This window comes from Callorhinus ursinus, unplaced genomic scaffold (assembly GCF_003265705.2).
Source record: "Callorhinus ursinus isolate GAN/ISIS: 27379988/994484 unplaced genomic scaffold, GSC_fseal_2.0 scaffold3, whole genome shotgun sequence".
Lineage (NCBI taxonomy): Eukaryota > Metazoa > Chordata > Mammalia > Carnivora > Otariidae > Callorhinus > Callorhinus ursinus.
The window spans coordinates 86,766,034-86,779,146 of NW_027397065.1; the positions used below are offsets into that span (position 1 = coordinate 86,766,034).

The 13,113-nt window shown below is 43.8% G+C and overlaps 1 protein-coding gene across 1 annotated transcript; it reads left to right on the forward strand.

Moving 5' to 3' along the window:
- Positions 1 to 5,668: 5,668 nt before the first annotated feature.
- Positions 5,669 to 9,986, forward strand: LOC112819813 (uncharacterized). The gene is made up of 3 exons (XM_073891141.1): positions 5,669 to 5,782; positions 7,302 to 8,037; positions 8,770 to 9,986. The coding sequence occupies exons 1-3, from the start codon at positions 5,669 to 5,671 to the stop codon at positions 8,799 to 8,801; spliced, it is 882 nt and encodes a 293-aa protein (XP_073747242.1). The 3' UTR covers positions 8,802 to 9,986.
- Positions 9,987 to 13,113: the final 3,127 nt, after the last annotated feature.

The window sequence follows — 13,113 nt, forward strand, 5'->3', positions numbered from 1 at the left end:
ACAGTGATGGACCCATCGCCACCTACATTCCCCTCGAAACACTCCATTGATCTCCAGTGCGTCACATTCTTCAATCTAACTGGTCATCCCGGGCTCACTTGCAACTCCCTCCTGCCCCAAATCTCTTAACCAAAAATCTGTTGATCTGGTCCCCAGAGCATGTCATTTAACACCCCTTTCAATATACAACAAGAGTATAATTATGTAATAATTGGTAATAATCATGTAATAATCATTATTTTCTTGATTCATTAGTTTCAAATAACAAAAAAGAAAAAGTTTCAATTTGAAGTTTTTATTTAAATTGAGAAAAATATTTTTTTAGAAAAATATTTCACGTTTGAATGAAAATTTGTACTTTCCAAACAAAAATTTACAATTTGCAGTTCATACTGTCATAAAACTTAAAAATGTTGCATTGTCACATAGAAGGACAGAATCAAAGTACTTGCTATCTGCTTTCTTCATCCACAGTTGCTGTGCTCCTGACACATTCACCATTCAGCCAGAGAGGTTCCTCCCTCTCAAGGCCCATGAACCTTAGACCAAGGCCATCCACAAAATCTTCAAATATGATGCTGTTGAGATGGCCACAGGAAGTTATAAAAATGTAAGTGCTCAATTATCATTTAATATTATTTCCTTGGACATTTTCAGCTTAAAATGGCTGTTAACTTGGCCTTCAGTTCCTTCCCATGCATCCAGTATACATAAATCTCTTATTCTGAAAGTCCTGGTAGAAGGGACTAGAGGTAACTCACAGGGTTAGGGGAGGGCCAAAGATAGGGGGTGGATTAAGTAACACCTGGAACAGCTCTAAGCAGAAAGAGAAATCCCATTTTCACATCTCTGCAGGAACCTCCCCTAGCGTCCTCAGAGTTCAGTGTAATGCAGATTACATCTGGCCAAGGACCTCCCTGTGCTACTTTTCATACATGTTGCTACACACTTGCCACAAACTCAAGGATGTTAACAAAGACATTTCTGCTAAGTAATACTTTATATCCTGGGTGGCTCAGTTGTTAAGCGGCTGCCTTCAGCTCAGGTCATGGTTCCAGGATCCTGGGATCGAGCCCCGCATCGGGCTCCCGGCTCGGCAGGAAGCCTGCTTCTCCCTCTCCCACTCCCCCTGCTTGTGTTCCCTCTCTCACTGTGTCTCTCTCTGTCAAATAAATAAATAAAAATAAAAAAAAATAATACTTTATGTCCATCATCTTAAAACATACAAAGCCGTTTTCAAAAGTATAAACTCATCCCAAATGAGAATTGTCAAAACACAGATAAAACTTGATGCGGTATTTCCTTGCATTAAATTACAAGTATTAAATTGCAAAGAGGAGTGGCTGCTGTATTCCTGCGACATTGATTTTGGCCTGGCCTGGAGCTAAGAGCTGTGGGTATCCTGTGTGGGTATGGGGGTGGGGGACGTGAGGCAGGAAGACTGGAGAACAGGTGTCAGGTGGTAATGAGTACAACACAGATTAACTCCTGAAGCTCAGTGGCTTAGCAGGACAAAAGTTTCTTATTCACACTTTCTGACCACCACAGGTCAGCCGTGGGCTCTGCTCTACTGAGTCATTCAGGGACACAGATAAAATGGAGGCCATACCCTCTGGGTTGGGATATCTCCATGGTCTCTCCACAGCTGCTGCAGTGGGGGACACCAATTGGAGGGTTACATGTGGCCCTTAAGTTTTCATGTCCAATTGGCCGGACTAGTGTCGAGGTCCCTCCCACCGCAAGAGGCCTGAGAACCTGAGGGGAGTGCATGGATGTCCCATGAGCCATCATATCTCCATTGCTGGTGTTCACAGGGAGTCCTCTCTGACACAGTGAAATCTGACCGGAAATTTAACAAGGAAAGAAGCCATACAGGTATTGGGAGACGATATTTATGATTCTGACAAAATATGTCCTGCCTGCTATTTGTGTCTAGCAAACAGCTACACCAATTTTTCTTTACTGGTCCTCCCACCAAAGGACTGGATTTTTTGTTTGTTTTGTTTTGTGTGGGTTTTTGTTTATTTGTTTAAGTAGGCTCCACACCCAGCATGGAATCCAATGTGGAGCTTGAATTCCAGATTTTTAAATTAGATATCCTGATAGGAATAACTAATTATCTCAAAAATCTGTCCCTTTCTCCCTCTGTTCTCCAACCTCCATCCCTTCCTGGTTCAAGTAGTAATTAACATCTTTCCTTGAGTAGCAGCCCTGCAGATCATGTAACATCACTGCTCTTACCTTACACCCTTCAGTAACATACTGACATCAGAATTAGAATTTAGAATTCACCCTTAGAATTAGAATAAAATCATTCAAAAGGCTGATGAGAGGACATTCCTGATCAACACTAACCCACATCCCCAGCCTCCTCACTCACTGCTTTTCCACATGGACTCTATTGCTCTTGTGTTTTAAGTAATCAATATGAGAATATGAGAATCAATATGAGAAAATCCATTTATTACCAAGCACATGTGCATTGTTTCATACCTGCCCTAAAATGGTGTGAAATTTGACAATGTCAGTTTCATCAAAGTCAATGTTAAAAGTGAATATTAAAAAAAAAATCACAACGAAATTTCCAAATGTACTTTACATTTCCAGCCTCATAAAACATGAACTTTATAAGCACTTTAAAATATTATCAGAGGGGCGCCTGGGTGGCTCAGTCGATTAAGCATCTGTGTTGGCTCAGGTCATGATCTCAGGGTCCTGTAATCGAGTCCCACATCGGGCTCCCTGCTCCTCTGCCTGCTGCTTCCCTTGCTTGTGCTCTCTCTTGCTGTCACATAAATAAAATCTTTAAATAAATAAAAAAATAAAAATAAATAAATAAAATATTATCAGAAACGTAGCTTTGATAATAATTGTTTGAAAAAGTTCTATAAAGGGCGCCTGGGTGGCTCGGTCAGTTAAGTGTCTGCCTTTGGCTTGGGTCATGATCCCAGGGTCCTAGGATCTAGTCCTGAATCAGGCTCCCCACTCAGCAGGTTGTCTGCTTCTTACTCTGCCTCTGCCCTCCCCCACGCCCCTGCTCTCTTTCTCACGTGCTCTCTCTCAAATAAATGAAGTCTTTAAGGAAAAAAAAAGAAAAAGTTATATTAAATTACAATCTGCTATTCTGTACACGTGCATTTAAATGCAGTACTCCAAAAATTCAATATATTATTAAGGGGACTCCTCCTAAGAATTCTAAATTATTTTTAAGTTACTAAAATAATTTTGGTAAAGTTCACAAGAGTTAAGTAGCTACCCAGTCAATGCTGGTAACTATGTTATATCAGGAAGCCTTTACACATATACAGATTCCCTGTGTATTGGTTAAGAACTCTGCCAAGTCCTCCGGGATGTACACACAGCCCTGGGCAGGTGCTGAAGAGTAGTGAATGCTGCCTCTTAGCTCAGGGGCATGCAAGCAATGTGACAGTTTGGGGGGTGGGGGTGGGGCGCAGGAATAGACTTGGCAGACAGAGATCATGTCATATCAGATCAGGGTTTCTTTTTTGTCATTCAGTGTTGACCAACCCTGTCTCCAGACAAATACATACAAGACAAAGTCTTAGCTTCTGTAAAATGGGGTTTCAGAGTTTTGAGCCAAAAAGTCCTCTTTTCTTCCTTTAATTTTTGGTTTTCTGACCTCATGTCCTGAAGATTAGGCCTGATTCCCTTTGCTTTAAGTAGTCAGCATTTTCAATGCTCCTAGTTTTCCAGCTCGGACTACCCATCATTTAGATCCTTGGCTATTTCTCATCTCTAGAGAAGAAAACAAAGGAATATTTGAGGATGCAAGGATTTTTACAACAAATCTTCTACCAAATCCTCCTTAATTCACTAAACTCTCTCTCTTGCTCTGACTCCAAGATCACCACTAGAGTTCTTTCCACACCTTCTTTGGGAAATGGACCATTTCCTACCTGCTCTCTCCACTCCTCCTCCCCCATAGCCTTGGGCCTGCAGAGAAGGTTCTAAAATGCAAATCCTGTCAAGTCCTGCCCATACTTAAAGTCTTTTCAAAAACGTCCCACTTACTGGCCCTTGGGTGAAACCTCATTTCTTCAAGAGCAGTCAAAGGACTTTCCAGCCTGGATAGTGTTCACCTGTCAGCTCCTCTCTGGCTCCCATTCCCTTCTCTCATCTTTCAAGCACACGGGGGACTTACTCATCTTCAAAGTATCAAGCTTTTTTACACCTTTAATGCTTTTTCACTCTTGCCCCTAGGCTTGGAATATTTCCTGGCTTTAGTTCTCAGCTCGATACATGGCTTGGAAAAGCCCCCAGTGATGACACTTGCACACAGCGCACACTCTCTCACAGGGAAACGGGAGGTGGTCCTTCTCAGGGTTCTGCTGCACAAACTGAAACCAGACTGCACAGATACACTGGCTTGGCCCCTGAAGAGCCCGCAGACCTCTGGCACAACGGTCTCTGTGCCTCAGTTTCTTCATCTGTAAATGGGAGTAATACTAGTCACTGGTGTAAAGATTTAATGAGTTAAGTTATGTTTAATACGGCATATGTGCTATGTAAATGTTGCTATTACTCTTAATAGACACACTGGGGACTATGTGCCTGGCCCTTTTTTTTTTTTTTTAGAGACAGAGAGTGTGAGCGGTGGGAGGTGGGGCAGAGGGAAAGGAAGAGAATCTCAAGCCGACTCTGTGCTGTTCATGGAACCCAACATGGGGCTCAATCTCACGACCCTGAGATCATAAACTGGGCCAAAATCAAGAGTCAGACACTTCACTGACTGAGACACCCAGGTGCCCCAATGCATGGCCCTCTTCTTAGTGGTTTTACATGTCTTAACTCATTTAACTGACAAGACAGGGTGAAGAGCCCCTACCCTGTGCTCCAGCAGCCCTCTAAAATAAACTGTCCTGAGTATTTTTGTGACCTTCCTCCCTGAGGGGAGGGCACATATCATGTGTATCCTTATATCCTACAACATCTTAACGGTGCCTGCCATTTTGTATGCAATGAAGAAATGGATTTTGTTTTAACCTGGCACCTCTTAGCAAAGTACTCTGAAAAGCTTTTTGTTAGGATTCACCTTCTCCTCAAACCCTCTGACGTTTACCGCTCCTCAGCTAAAACTTCACAAGGTCACCAGTGCCTTCAAGTTGTCAAATCCAGTGTCTCGACAGCATTCAACCCAGCTGACCACTGTCCTCCTCTCTGAAACATTTTTCTCCTGGCCTCTATGTTGTAGGAGTTTTTGATGGGCTAAGTTTTGAAGTACCATGGGTGATTTAGCAGCTCACAGGTCATTCTGTGGTATAGGAGCTTCTGCTAGCTGGAAAAGTCTGAAACAGTACAATACAGAAGTCTAGAGACAAATAGCTCAATGTAGAACATGAAACTGCTCTAGGTCCTATATGCCCTTGCGCAGTAACTTCTGCAGAGGCTTTACTGGCTAACAGTGTAGGGGGACCACCAGAACACCACAGTAGGATACGTACATCCACTTTCAAGCCCAAATTTACTACCATTCTCTCTCTCCTTCAGGGTATTTTCCCACTAGCTCCTTTGGTAATAAGCTTATACATTCATAAGCAATCTTAGGCCCTACTCCAGTGATCTCTCGTGGGCCAAATATCTTGTTAATAATTACAGGACTTGTAAAATTAAGCATGGATTCAAAGTCACATGATTAGCAAGTAAGAGCATGAGGCAAATTCCCTGCACAAATTACACCATTGTTCCTCAACCCCAAAATCCTTATCAAAATAATGCAAGGGGTTTGGGTCCCTCAGTAAAGGTACTGAATCAGACTAAGAAGGTAGGATTTAGACACGTATAACCTACAGAGGCTCCCATGAAGATTCTGATGAGTCGCCCTGATTAAGGCCTCAGATGAAGGTGACTGTGAACGCATATCCAGATTTTACCCTGAGCTAGGTGAGGTGTTCCAAAGACCGGCGAAGCAATTCCTCACTAGCAAAGACATAAACACAAGGCCACAAGTGCCCATTACCTAAAGAAAGTTTTAAAAAATTGTCATAGCATGTCAGGAGACTTCGCTTGCTATAAGCTACACAGCAATGAAAAACAAATTTAAAGCTTTTTTAAGAAGATTACACAAAAACAGACTTGCAAAGACATCAAGTCCCTCAACCTTTAAGACTACAGCAATAGCCACACAAAAATGCAAATAAAAATTGTTTCAATAAAAAAATACTAGATTTTTTCTCTGAATGCTTCTGGCCCCTCAAGGATTATACAATGCTCCTATGTGTTAAATAGGAAAACGTCCCTTCACGTACAAAAGCAGACAGGTAAGACATACTCTAGCACAAAAACTCTAGAGAAGAGTAAACGTGTACCTGCTCTGCTGGAGACTCGCTAAATGGGCCTTCTGACTAGAGTTACAGCATTAACTCTGAATGTACTTAAAATATAGAGGGAATATTTACCGTTAAACAGGGTTAATAGAGAAACTAATCCCTAATTCAGAAACAGTGCTACTCAGTCAGCATCTGAGGCAGACTACGTGTTTGAATCCCAGGATGGGCCATTTATGAGACGTTTAACTATGATCAAGCTACCAAACTGGCCTGGTTTTAGATTCCTCATCTGTAAAATGGGCACAATAACAGCTATCGGATAAATGCAGTTGGAGAGTAACTGGAACACAATACTCACAAAATGGACTTTTTTGTTTTTGCTCTTTTTGAGAAAAAAACAACAAACAATTCAATTAAAATGTGTAGGTTTCTTGATGGGTCTTGCATTCTAAAGCTGAACAAAATAATCATACCACACAGGGGAACTTGCCTATACCCTTCAGGAGTGAGGCTATCATCGCTGAAAAACATTTCAAATATGCTCTAACAATGCTGCTTTTGCAGAGATTATCAAGAGTAAAATAAAACTCATTCACAGAATTTCATACTCATCACAGGGTCTCTATCTAGGGCAACCGTCAGGAAAGAGTTGTAAGAAAGACTTAAACTGAAACTCGAAACGTAATTTAGGCTTTTGAGCTGAGTTAAAACTAAGTTGATGCTCCTCTAGACAATTACACCTGACTAAAAGCAAATTAAGTCTTAAAGAAGGTAATTTGTAAAATAATCATGGTAAACAACACATTAAAACAAAAAATCACTAAATACACCTAATTCAATTCTGTTCCTAGGCTTCAGAACAGTACCTGGCGAACAGCCCCAGACACTTATTTGCTAAATGAACGGACACTTCAATTCTCAAACGATAATACAGAAAGGGCCATATACAGTGATTATCCACTACCGTGAAAATTTAGTAGTGGAAACTTAACTGCCAATGACATACCACTTCAGGGCGCCCCCGTGCAGGAGCGACCCCTCGGACCCACCACCGCCTTCCACAGGTCTGTGACCCGGTTCTCAGAGGCGGATCCCCGGCACCCGCAGAGCACCGGCAGGCGGAGCAGGGGGAGCAGCACCCCGCGTCACCCCTTCCCGGCGCCCCCGCGGGTCCCGTCGCCCCCCAGTCTAGGGAAGTGTTCTGGACGGAGACGCCCACGGAGGGGCCCGCAGCGACCTGCGGGGCCAGCGCCATGCGTGTCAACACCGCCGCGCGGACGGACCCGCTCCCGGGGGGGGGCGACGGGAAGCCCCAACCTCCCGCGCAGCCGGCTCCCCACCCGCGCCACCAGGGCAGGGACGCGGAGCGGCGCGGAGGCGAGCGCCCTTGCCCACCCTGGGCCGCCGCTGAGCGGATGGCCCGCCCGAAAACAGCCGACGCCCTATCCCCGGCTGTGCGCGTGCAGCCCGACCCCCTCCCGGGGACCGTGGGGACCGAGGGCCCTGCTCTCGCGCCTGCGCACAGTCTCGCGGGATTCCCGCTCGGCGCCCGGGACCAGTAAGAACCCGGGCCCGTTAGCCCGGAGGGGAGCTGGAGCCAATCACAGCGCGCTCCGCGTGTGGGCGGTGCCTTGGCGGCCGCCCGCCCCACAACGTTCCGGGGAAGGCGGTCGTCGGACCTCGGGACTCGGGGGCTGGCGGCGGCTTCTCCTGCGGCGGGGCCTCCGGTGGCCCCGGGGCGCGAGCTCAGGTGCCCTTGGGTGCCGGGCCGTGGGGGTGGGAGGTGCCTCCCTCTCCGTGGAACTCCCCCGGGCCGGGCGCCTCGGGCGGGACGGGCCGCCGCGTCCTCCCCAAGCGCGGGCCTTCTTTCTCTTCTCTTTTTTCCTGTTCGCTGAGGCCGACCTTCTTCCTCGGGGCGGCCCCTAACTCCTAGAGTACCTCAGAGCGCCACCCCTGCCTTGACCTACCCGAACTTTGACCATGCTACCCAGAGAACCCTTGAATGTCTGTGGCTACCTTTTCCCTTACGTTTGATCTTGAGCAACAACCGCTTTGTTGAACAAACAGGAAATGCACAGGCGGTGAAGACCCACGGCCAGAGTTCGAACTCCTGCTACTACGTGGGTGGGGCGGCCAGCGCTCTTCCCCGTGCTCGTGTCACGCGGAACACGAGGGCGGTAGTTCCCTCGGGGGGAGGGCGTGGCGTTGTTAATGCGTGGGCGCGCGAGAGCGGTGCCTGGCACTTAGCGAGCGTTCAGAAGTTGGTGTCATTAGGACCGGTCGCCGTTGTAGGCTTCAGGATGTGGAGCTCGAAGTCCCCGGTGTCCTGGTGCTTAGAATTTAGCGCGGACTCTGCATACAGACCCTTATTTCATAAACACTGATCTTTTTTGTTGAGTGAGGCATGTTCTCAATTTAGAATCTTTTCCAGTGTTTAACCAGACTGTATTTCTTTTTTCTTTTCTTTTTTTTTTTTTTCCAGGTACTGTTCAAGGGAATATTAGAACAGCATGATTTTGACAACGTTGTAGAGGAATCTTTTCGTTTATCTGGTCCTGCCATATGCCCACCTCTGGCTGTTCTGAAAAAAATCAACCTACGAATCGTGTTCGCAGAAAACAGCTCTTCCCGTGGTTCTTTGCTCTACACCCAACATCTTTCAGGCTCAAATTTTTCATACCTGCTGTTAAAAGTTCTAGGGCAGAAAATGGAATTGAGCTCATCTAGGTGGTGTGCTACTGTTTTTGCAAGTACGCCACTGGGATAGTGAACCAGAGAATGAACACGTAGAGGAATAGATGTTTTACTTAAAAAAAATCATTTCATCAGAGGAACTGCCTGATATTCTGCAGCGGAAGTTTTGCTATAAATTTTGAAAAGGGAAGAAAAAGGCATTCTAGAGAATAACATCTTTAGTGTTTATAATCTCATTTTGAATCCTAAAAACTTGAATACTGGTGTGGTGACCGCTTTGTAAGCCCTGACTGTGTTCTCGTGGATCCCTAAAGTGACTTGTCAGTAAGCCTGATGGCAGAATGCCGAAATTGGCTTAAAAGAATTCATGGAGAAAGTCCCGCTAGTGCAGCACTGGGAATGCAAAGTGAAAAATGGGAAGACTTTATCACCAGTGGTATTGTCTCATTTAATAGACTTTTCTGGGCTGAAAAAGTGGGGATATACAGTGAACTTTTTAAAATAAGATGAGCAACATCTCTCAGTTGATGGTTTCTAACCTGAGGCCGACATTTAATAAGCCAAAGTGCAATGTACTGGTGCTTCTTGATCAGACACGACCTCTGATAAACGTGTTAACGGTGCTATAAAACACATCCCTTTATTTTTTCTAATGAAGAGCAAGGTAAAGCTTCAGAGATATTCACAATCATCATTTTCTTAAGTCTTAGAGTAGCATGTTGCTGTACTTTGTGTACATCGGTAGAAAACGGATTCCCTCAAAGCCCATTTTGGATACAATAGCAAAAAGTTGTTTCTCCTACTTGTCAAACAGAAACTTTCACCCAGCCAGGTTTCTGAGTGAATCAGTACAATTAGAAAAACTTACTTGCTACTTGCTACCAAGACCCATACTTTGTTTAGAAAACTAGAAAATATGCCATTCCCTCATTTTGATTGTTTTCTGCCCTGAATACTGTTGAAATTCCTGAATTCATATTTGCTGATTAAATGTCATCTATTTGACTTTATGGTAAACATATTATTTTCTTCATTAGTTTCCAGGTAGGCTGGATATAACTTCTAAGACCAGAGAAACATTTGGAATTTTGATGTTTTATTAGAGCCTAGGAAGACTTTAGGTGAGCAATGTTTTGCCTCTTCTCCATAATCTAAAGAGGTCATGAAAAGGCGGAGTACTTGAATGATTAAGACAAAGGTTAAGAAAGATAAACCCTTTCATGGAAAAGGGAGCTGACAGTTTCTGGAAGTACAGGCTCTTTACTGACCTGGCTGAACAGTTGTAATATTCTTTTAGGGATGAAGGTGGGTGGTGATAGTAATAGTGTGATAGTAATCACAGTAACAGATGTTAGAATCTCTGATGAAAGAGACAAAGTTGCTTTGTTGTCTTTGAGAGAGTTTATTTTTTGGTATCAGTTCAAGTCCACCTAAATATGTCAGGTGGCTGGATCTCAGTTAAAGGGAGTATATAGTGAGAAATAAACATAGGCTATAATAATCTTGAGATTTTATATAAATATAAATTTATTGGGGCGCCTGGGTGGCTCATTGGGTTAAGCGTCTGCCTTAGGCTCAGGTCATGATCCCAGGGTCCTAGGATTAAGCCCCGCTTCTCCCTCTTCCCCACTTGTGTGTTCTCTCTTGCTTTCTCTCTCAAACGAAATCTTAAAAAAATAAATATAAATTTATTAAAATGTATAAATTAGCATTCATAACTATTGGAATGTGCAGAAAATTATTTTAACTAAATCAAAATGATTTCTCAATGTGAAATTGGGGAGGATAAAAATACAAAGAGGTAAAAAGGAACTTAGGGGCGCCTGGGTGGCTCAGTCGGTTAAGCGTCTGCCTTTGGCTCAGGTCATGATCCCAGGGTCCTGGGATCGAGCCCCACATCGGGCTCCCTGCTCAGCGGGGAGCCTGCTTCTCCCTCTGCCTCTGCCTGCCTGCCTGCTACTTGTGCTCTCTCTCTCTCTCTCTCTCTCTGTCAAATAAATAAATAAAATCTTAAAAAAAAAAAGAACTTAATTCAGGTGAGCTGTTCATATTGGGATGGACTCAAGGGACACCTGATTTTTTAAGTCAAAAAAGGGGAGTTATTTTCATTTAGTCAAATACAGATGGCTTATTGTCTAATGGTGGTCAGTTTGAGGGACGGGAGGAGAAGGCAAGGAAGGCACGAGTGAGGGTTTGTGGGTATGAAAACCTCTGGAGTTGGGAAAATGGAGTTCTAGTCCCTCTGCTTTCCAATAGTTATGTTGAGAAAGAACAAGAAAAGGGGGGGAAACCCCTGTTATTATTTATGCACTTAACTCCTATTTATGTCAGACCCTGTATCAAGAACTTTGATCACGTGCCAACCATGTGCCTTATGACAAGTTAATTTCCCTCTCAAGCCTTAGTTTCCTTGGAGATGGTAGTACGGTTTTTACATCAGAATTAAATGATTTAATATATATAAAATACTTAGGAAAAAAGTGTCTGGCACAAAGAAAGTAAGTACCGTGTAAATATTAGTTATAATTTTTATTTTTATGTGTGATTTTCTATTATGTCATAATTGTACTTCACCTTTTGGGTTTGATTTTTCATCAATAAAATCTGGGCCAAGGGAAGTTATGTTAGTTAATCTCTAAGATCATTTACAAAATTTTATGGTTCTTTCTTTAAAGAGCAAAGCAGAGAAAATAAATGACGCTGGGTGGGAAACAGACAGAATAGATTCCGGTATGTTTAAGTATCCAGTTAACTGTGCCCCTTACTTGGGGGCTAGGTCCCAAAGGATTTTAACTTCCTTTTGAAATCTTGTAATTAGTTGATTCCTAGTTGTTCACAGATCTGTATTATTTAAAAGATTTTCTTGACCTTGAGTCAAAGAAGTTTGTAGGTACAGCTAAATTAGAAGGTTCATGAGCCTCTAGAAATCATACAGTATGGACAGTGTGTGTGTTTTTCTGGATAGAAGCTCTATATAGCATTAAGTTCTTAAAAGCATCTGTGACTGTCCCCCAAGGTCTAAAAAGATTTGAACTTTTTTCCTACTCCCTCCTATCCTCCTACATTTCTTTCTAGCATTGACAACAAGATGAAATTATCTCTATACTGTGAACATTCAGAGAAATCTAGCCTCTTTGTCACCCATTTTCTAAATCTGTTCCTTTGAAGTTCGTGATCACCCAGCCAACCTGCTATCCATGGCTTCTGAGTCAGTGTGGGTATGTACCTCTGATAACCTCTCCCCCTCCCGTGAAAATAAACACCTGCGGCATTGCTGGAAGTTGTGACCACTGAAAGGGTTTCCCTTTGTCACAGTACTTAGTGGCTCTGAAAAGCAGGGTTGTGAAAGGGTTCCCCAGAGTCGGGATGTCATGCTGCAGCTGTCCACGTTCAGGTGATGCCAGCATACTGTGCAGCGTATCTATAAGCTAGACTTGAGTTTTTTCTTCCTTCATCAGCAAGTCACAGGGAAGTCCCCATGTGGCCATGTGTGGCTTGGAGGAGGAGGCCGTGCAGCAGGAGGAGTCATGTGAGTCTTAGTCCCTTGTCTTACTTTTAGCTTCAGGTCCTGTTGAGCCAGATCTCATATCTAAAACTTCAACTGGTTGGTAGAGTGCTGCTGTTCACACTCAGCTTTATTCCATGGTGGCTCAGGCATCTCCCAGTTCTTGAAGGGCAGAGCAGGTCAACAGGTACGCTATGGCACATAGTCAGATATTGTGTCCCTGCTAGAGTACAAGCCAGAGCTATCAGAGGAGAACGCATCTGCAGAGGTTGAAAGAGCTCTGCTGCAAAATCCTAAAGTTTTGCAATGTGATTTTGTAGAGACTCGCCAAAGGCTCTGCGTAGCATTTTCATCTGTGATAAACACCCCAAGCACTTTTGGATCTACTGGGACATAAGGCCGCAGTGGCAGATCAAGTTGTATGGTAGCCGAGACCTATTGCAGAACAGTATTTTGATCTGGTCCTCATTCAAAACTGATAGCCTTTTAGGATTCTTTTTAAGTAAGTCAGAGTCACACACTACAGATCCAAACGGCGTTCACTTTGGAAGAGATAGCTCAACATACCTACAGAACATTGAACCTCTAGATATTTTACCAAAGTAGTAGGGCTTTATGTTTTGAAGT

Coding starts and splice junctions, on each gene's coding strand:
- LOC112819813 (XM_073891141.1), top strand. CDS start 5,669: ATGAGGCAAATTCCCTGCACAAATTACACCATTGTTCCTCAACCCCAA. Junction 5,783..7,301: donor TACTGAATCAGACTAAGAAG/GTAGGATTTAGA, acceptor ATACCACTTCAG/GGCGCCCCCGTGCAGGAGCG. Junction 8,038..8,769: donor GCCCCGGGGCGCGAGCTCAG/GTGCCCTTGGGT, acceptor TTTTTTTTCCAG/GTACTGTTCAAGGGAATATT.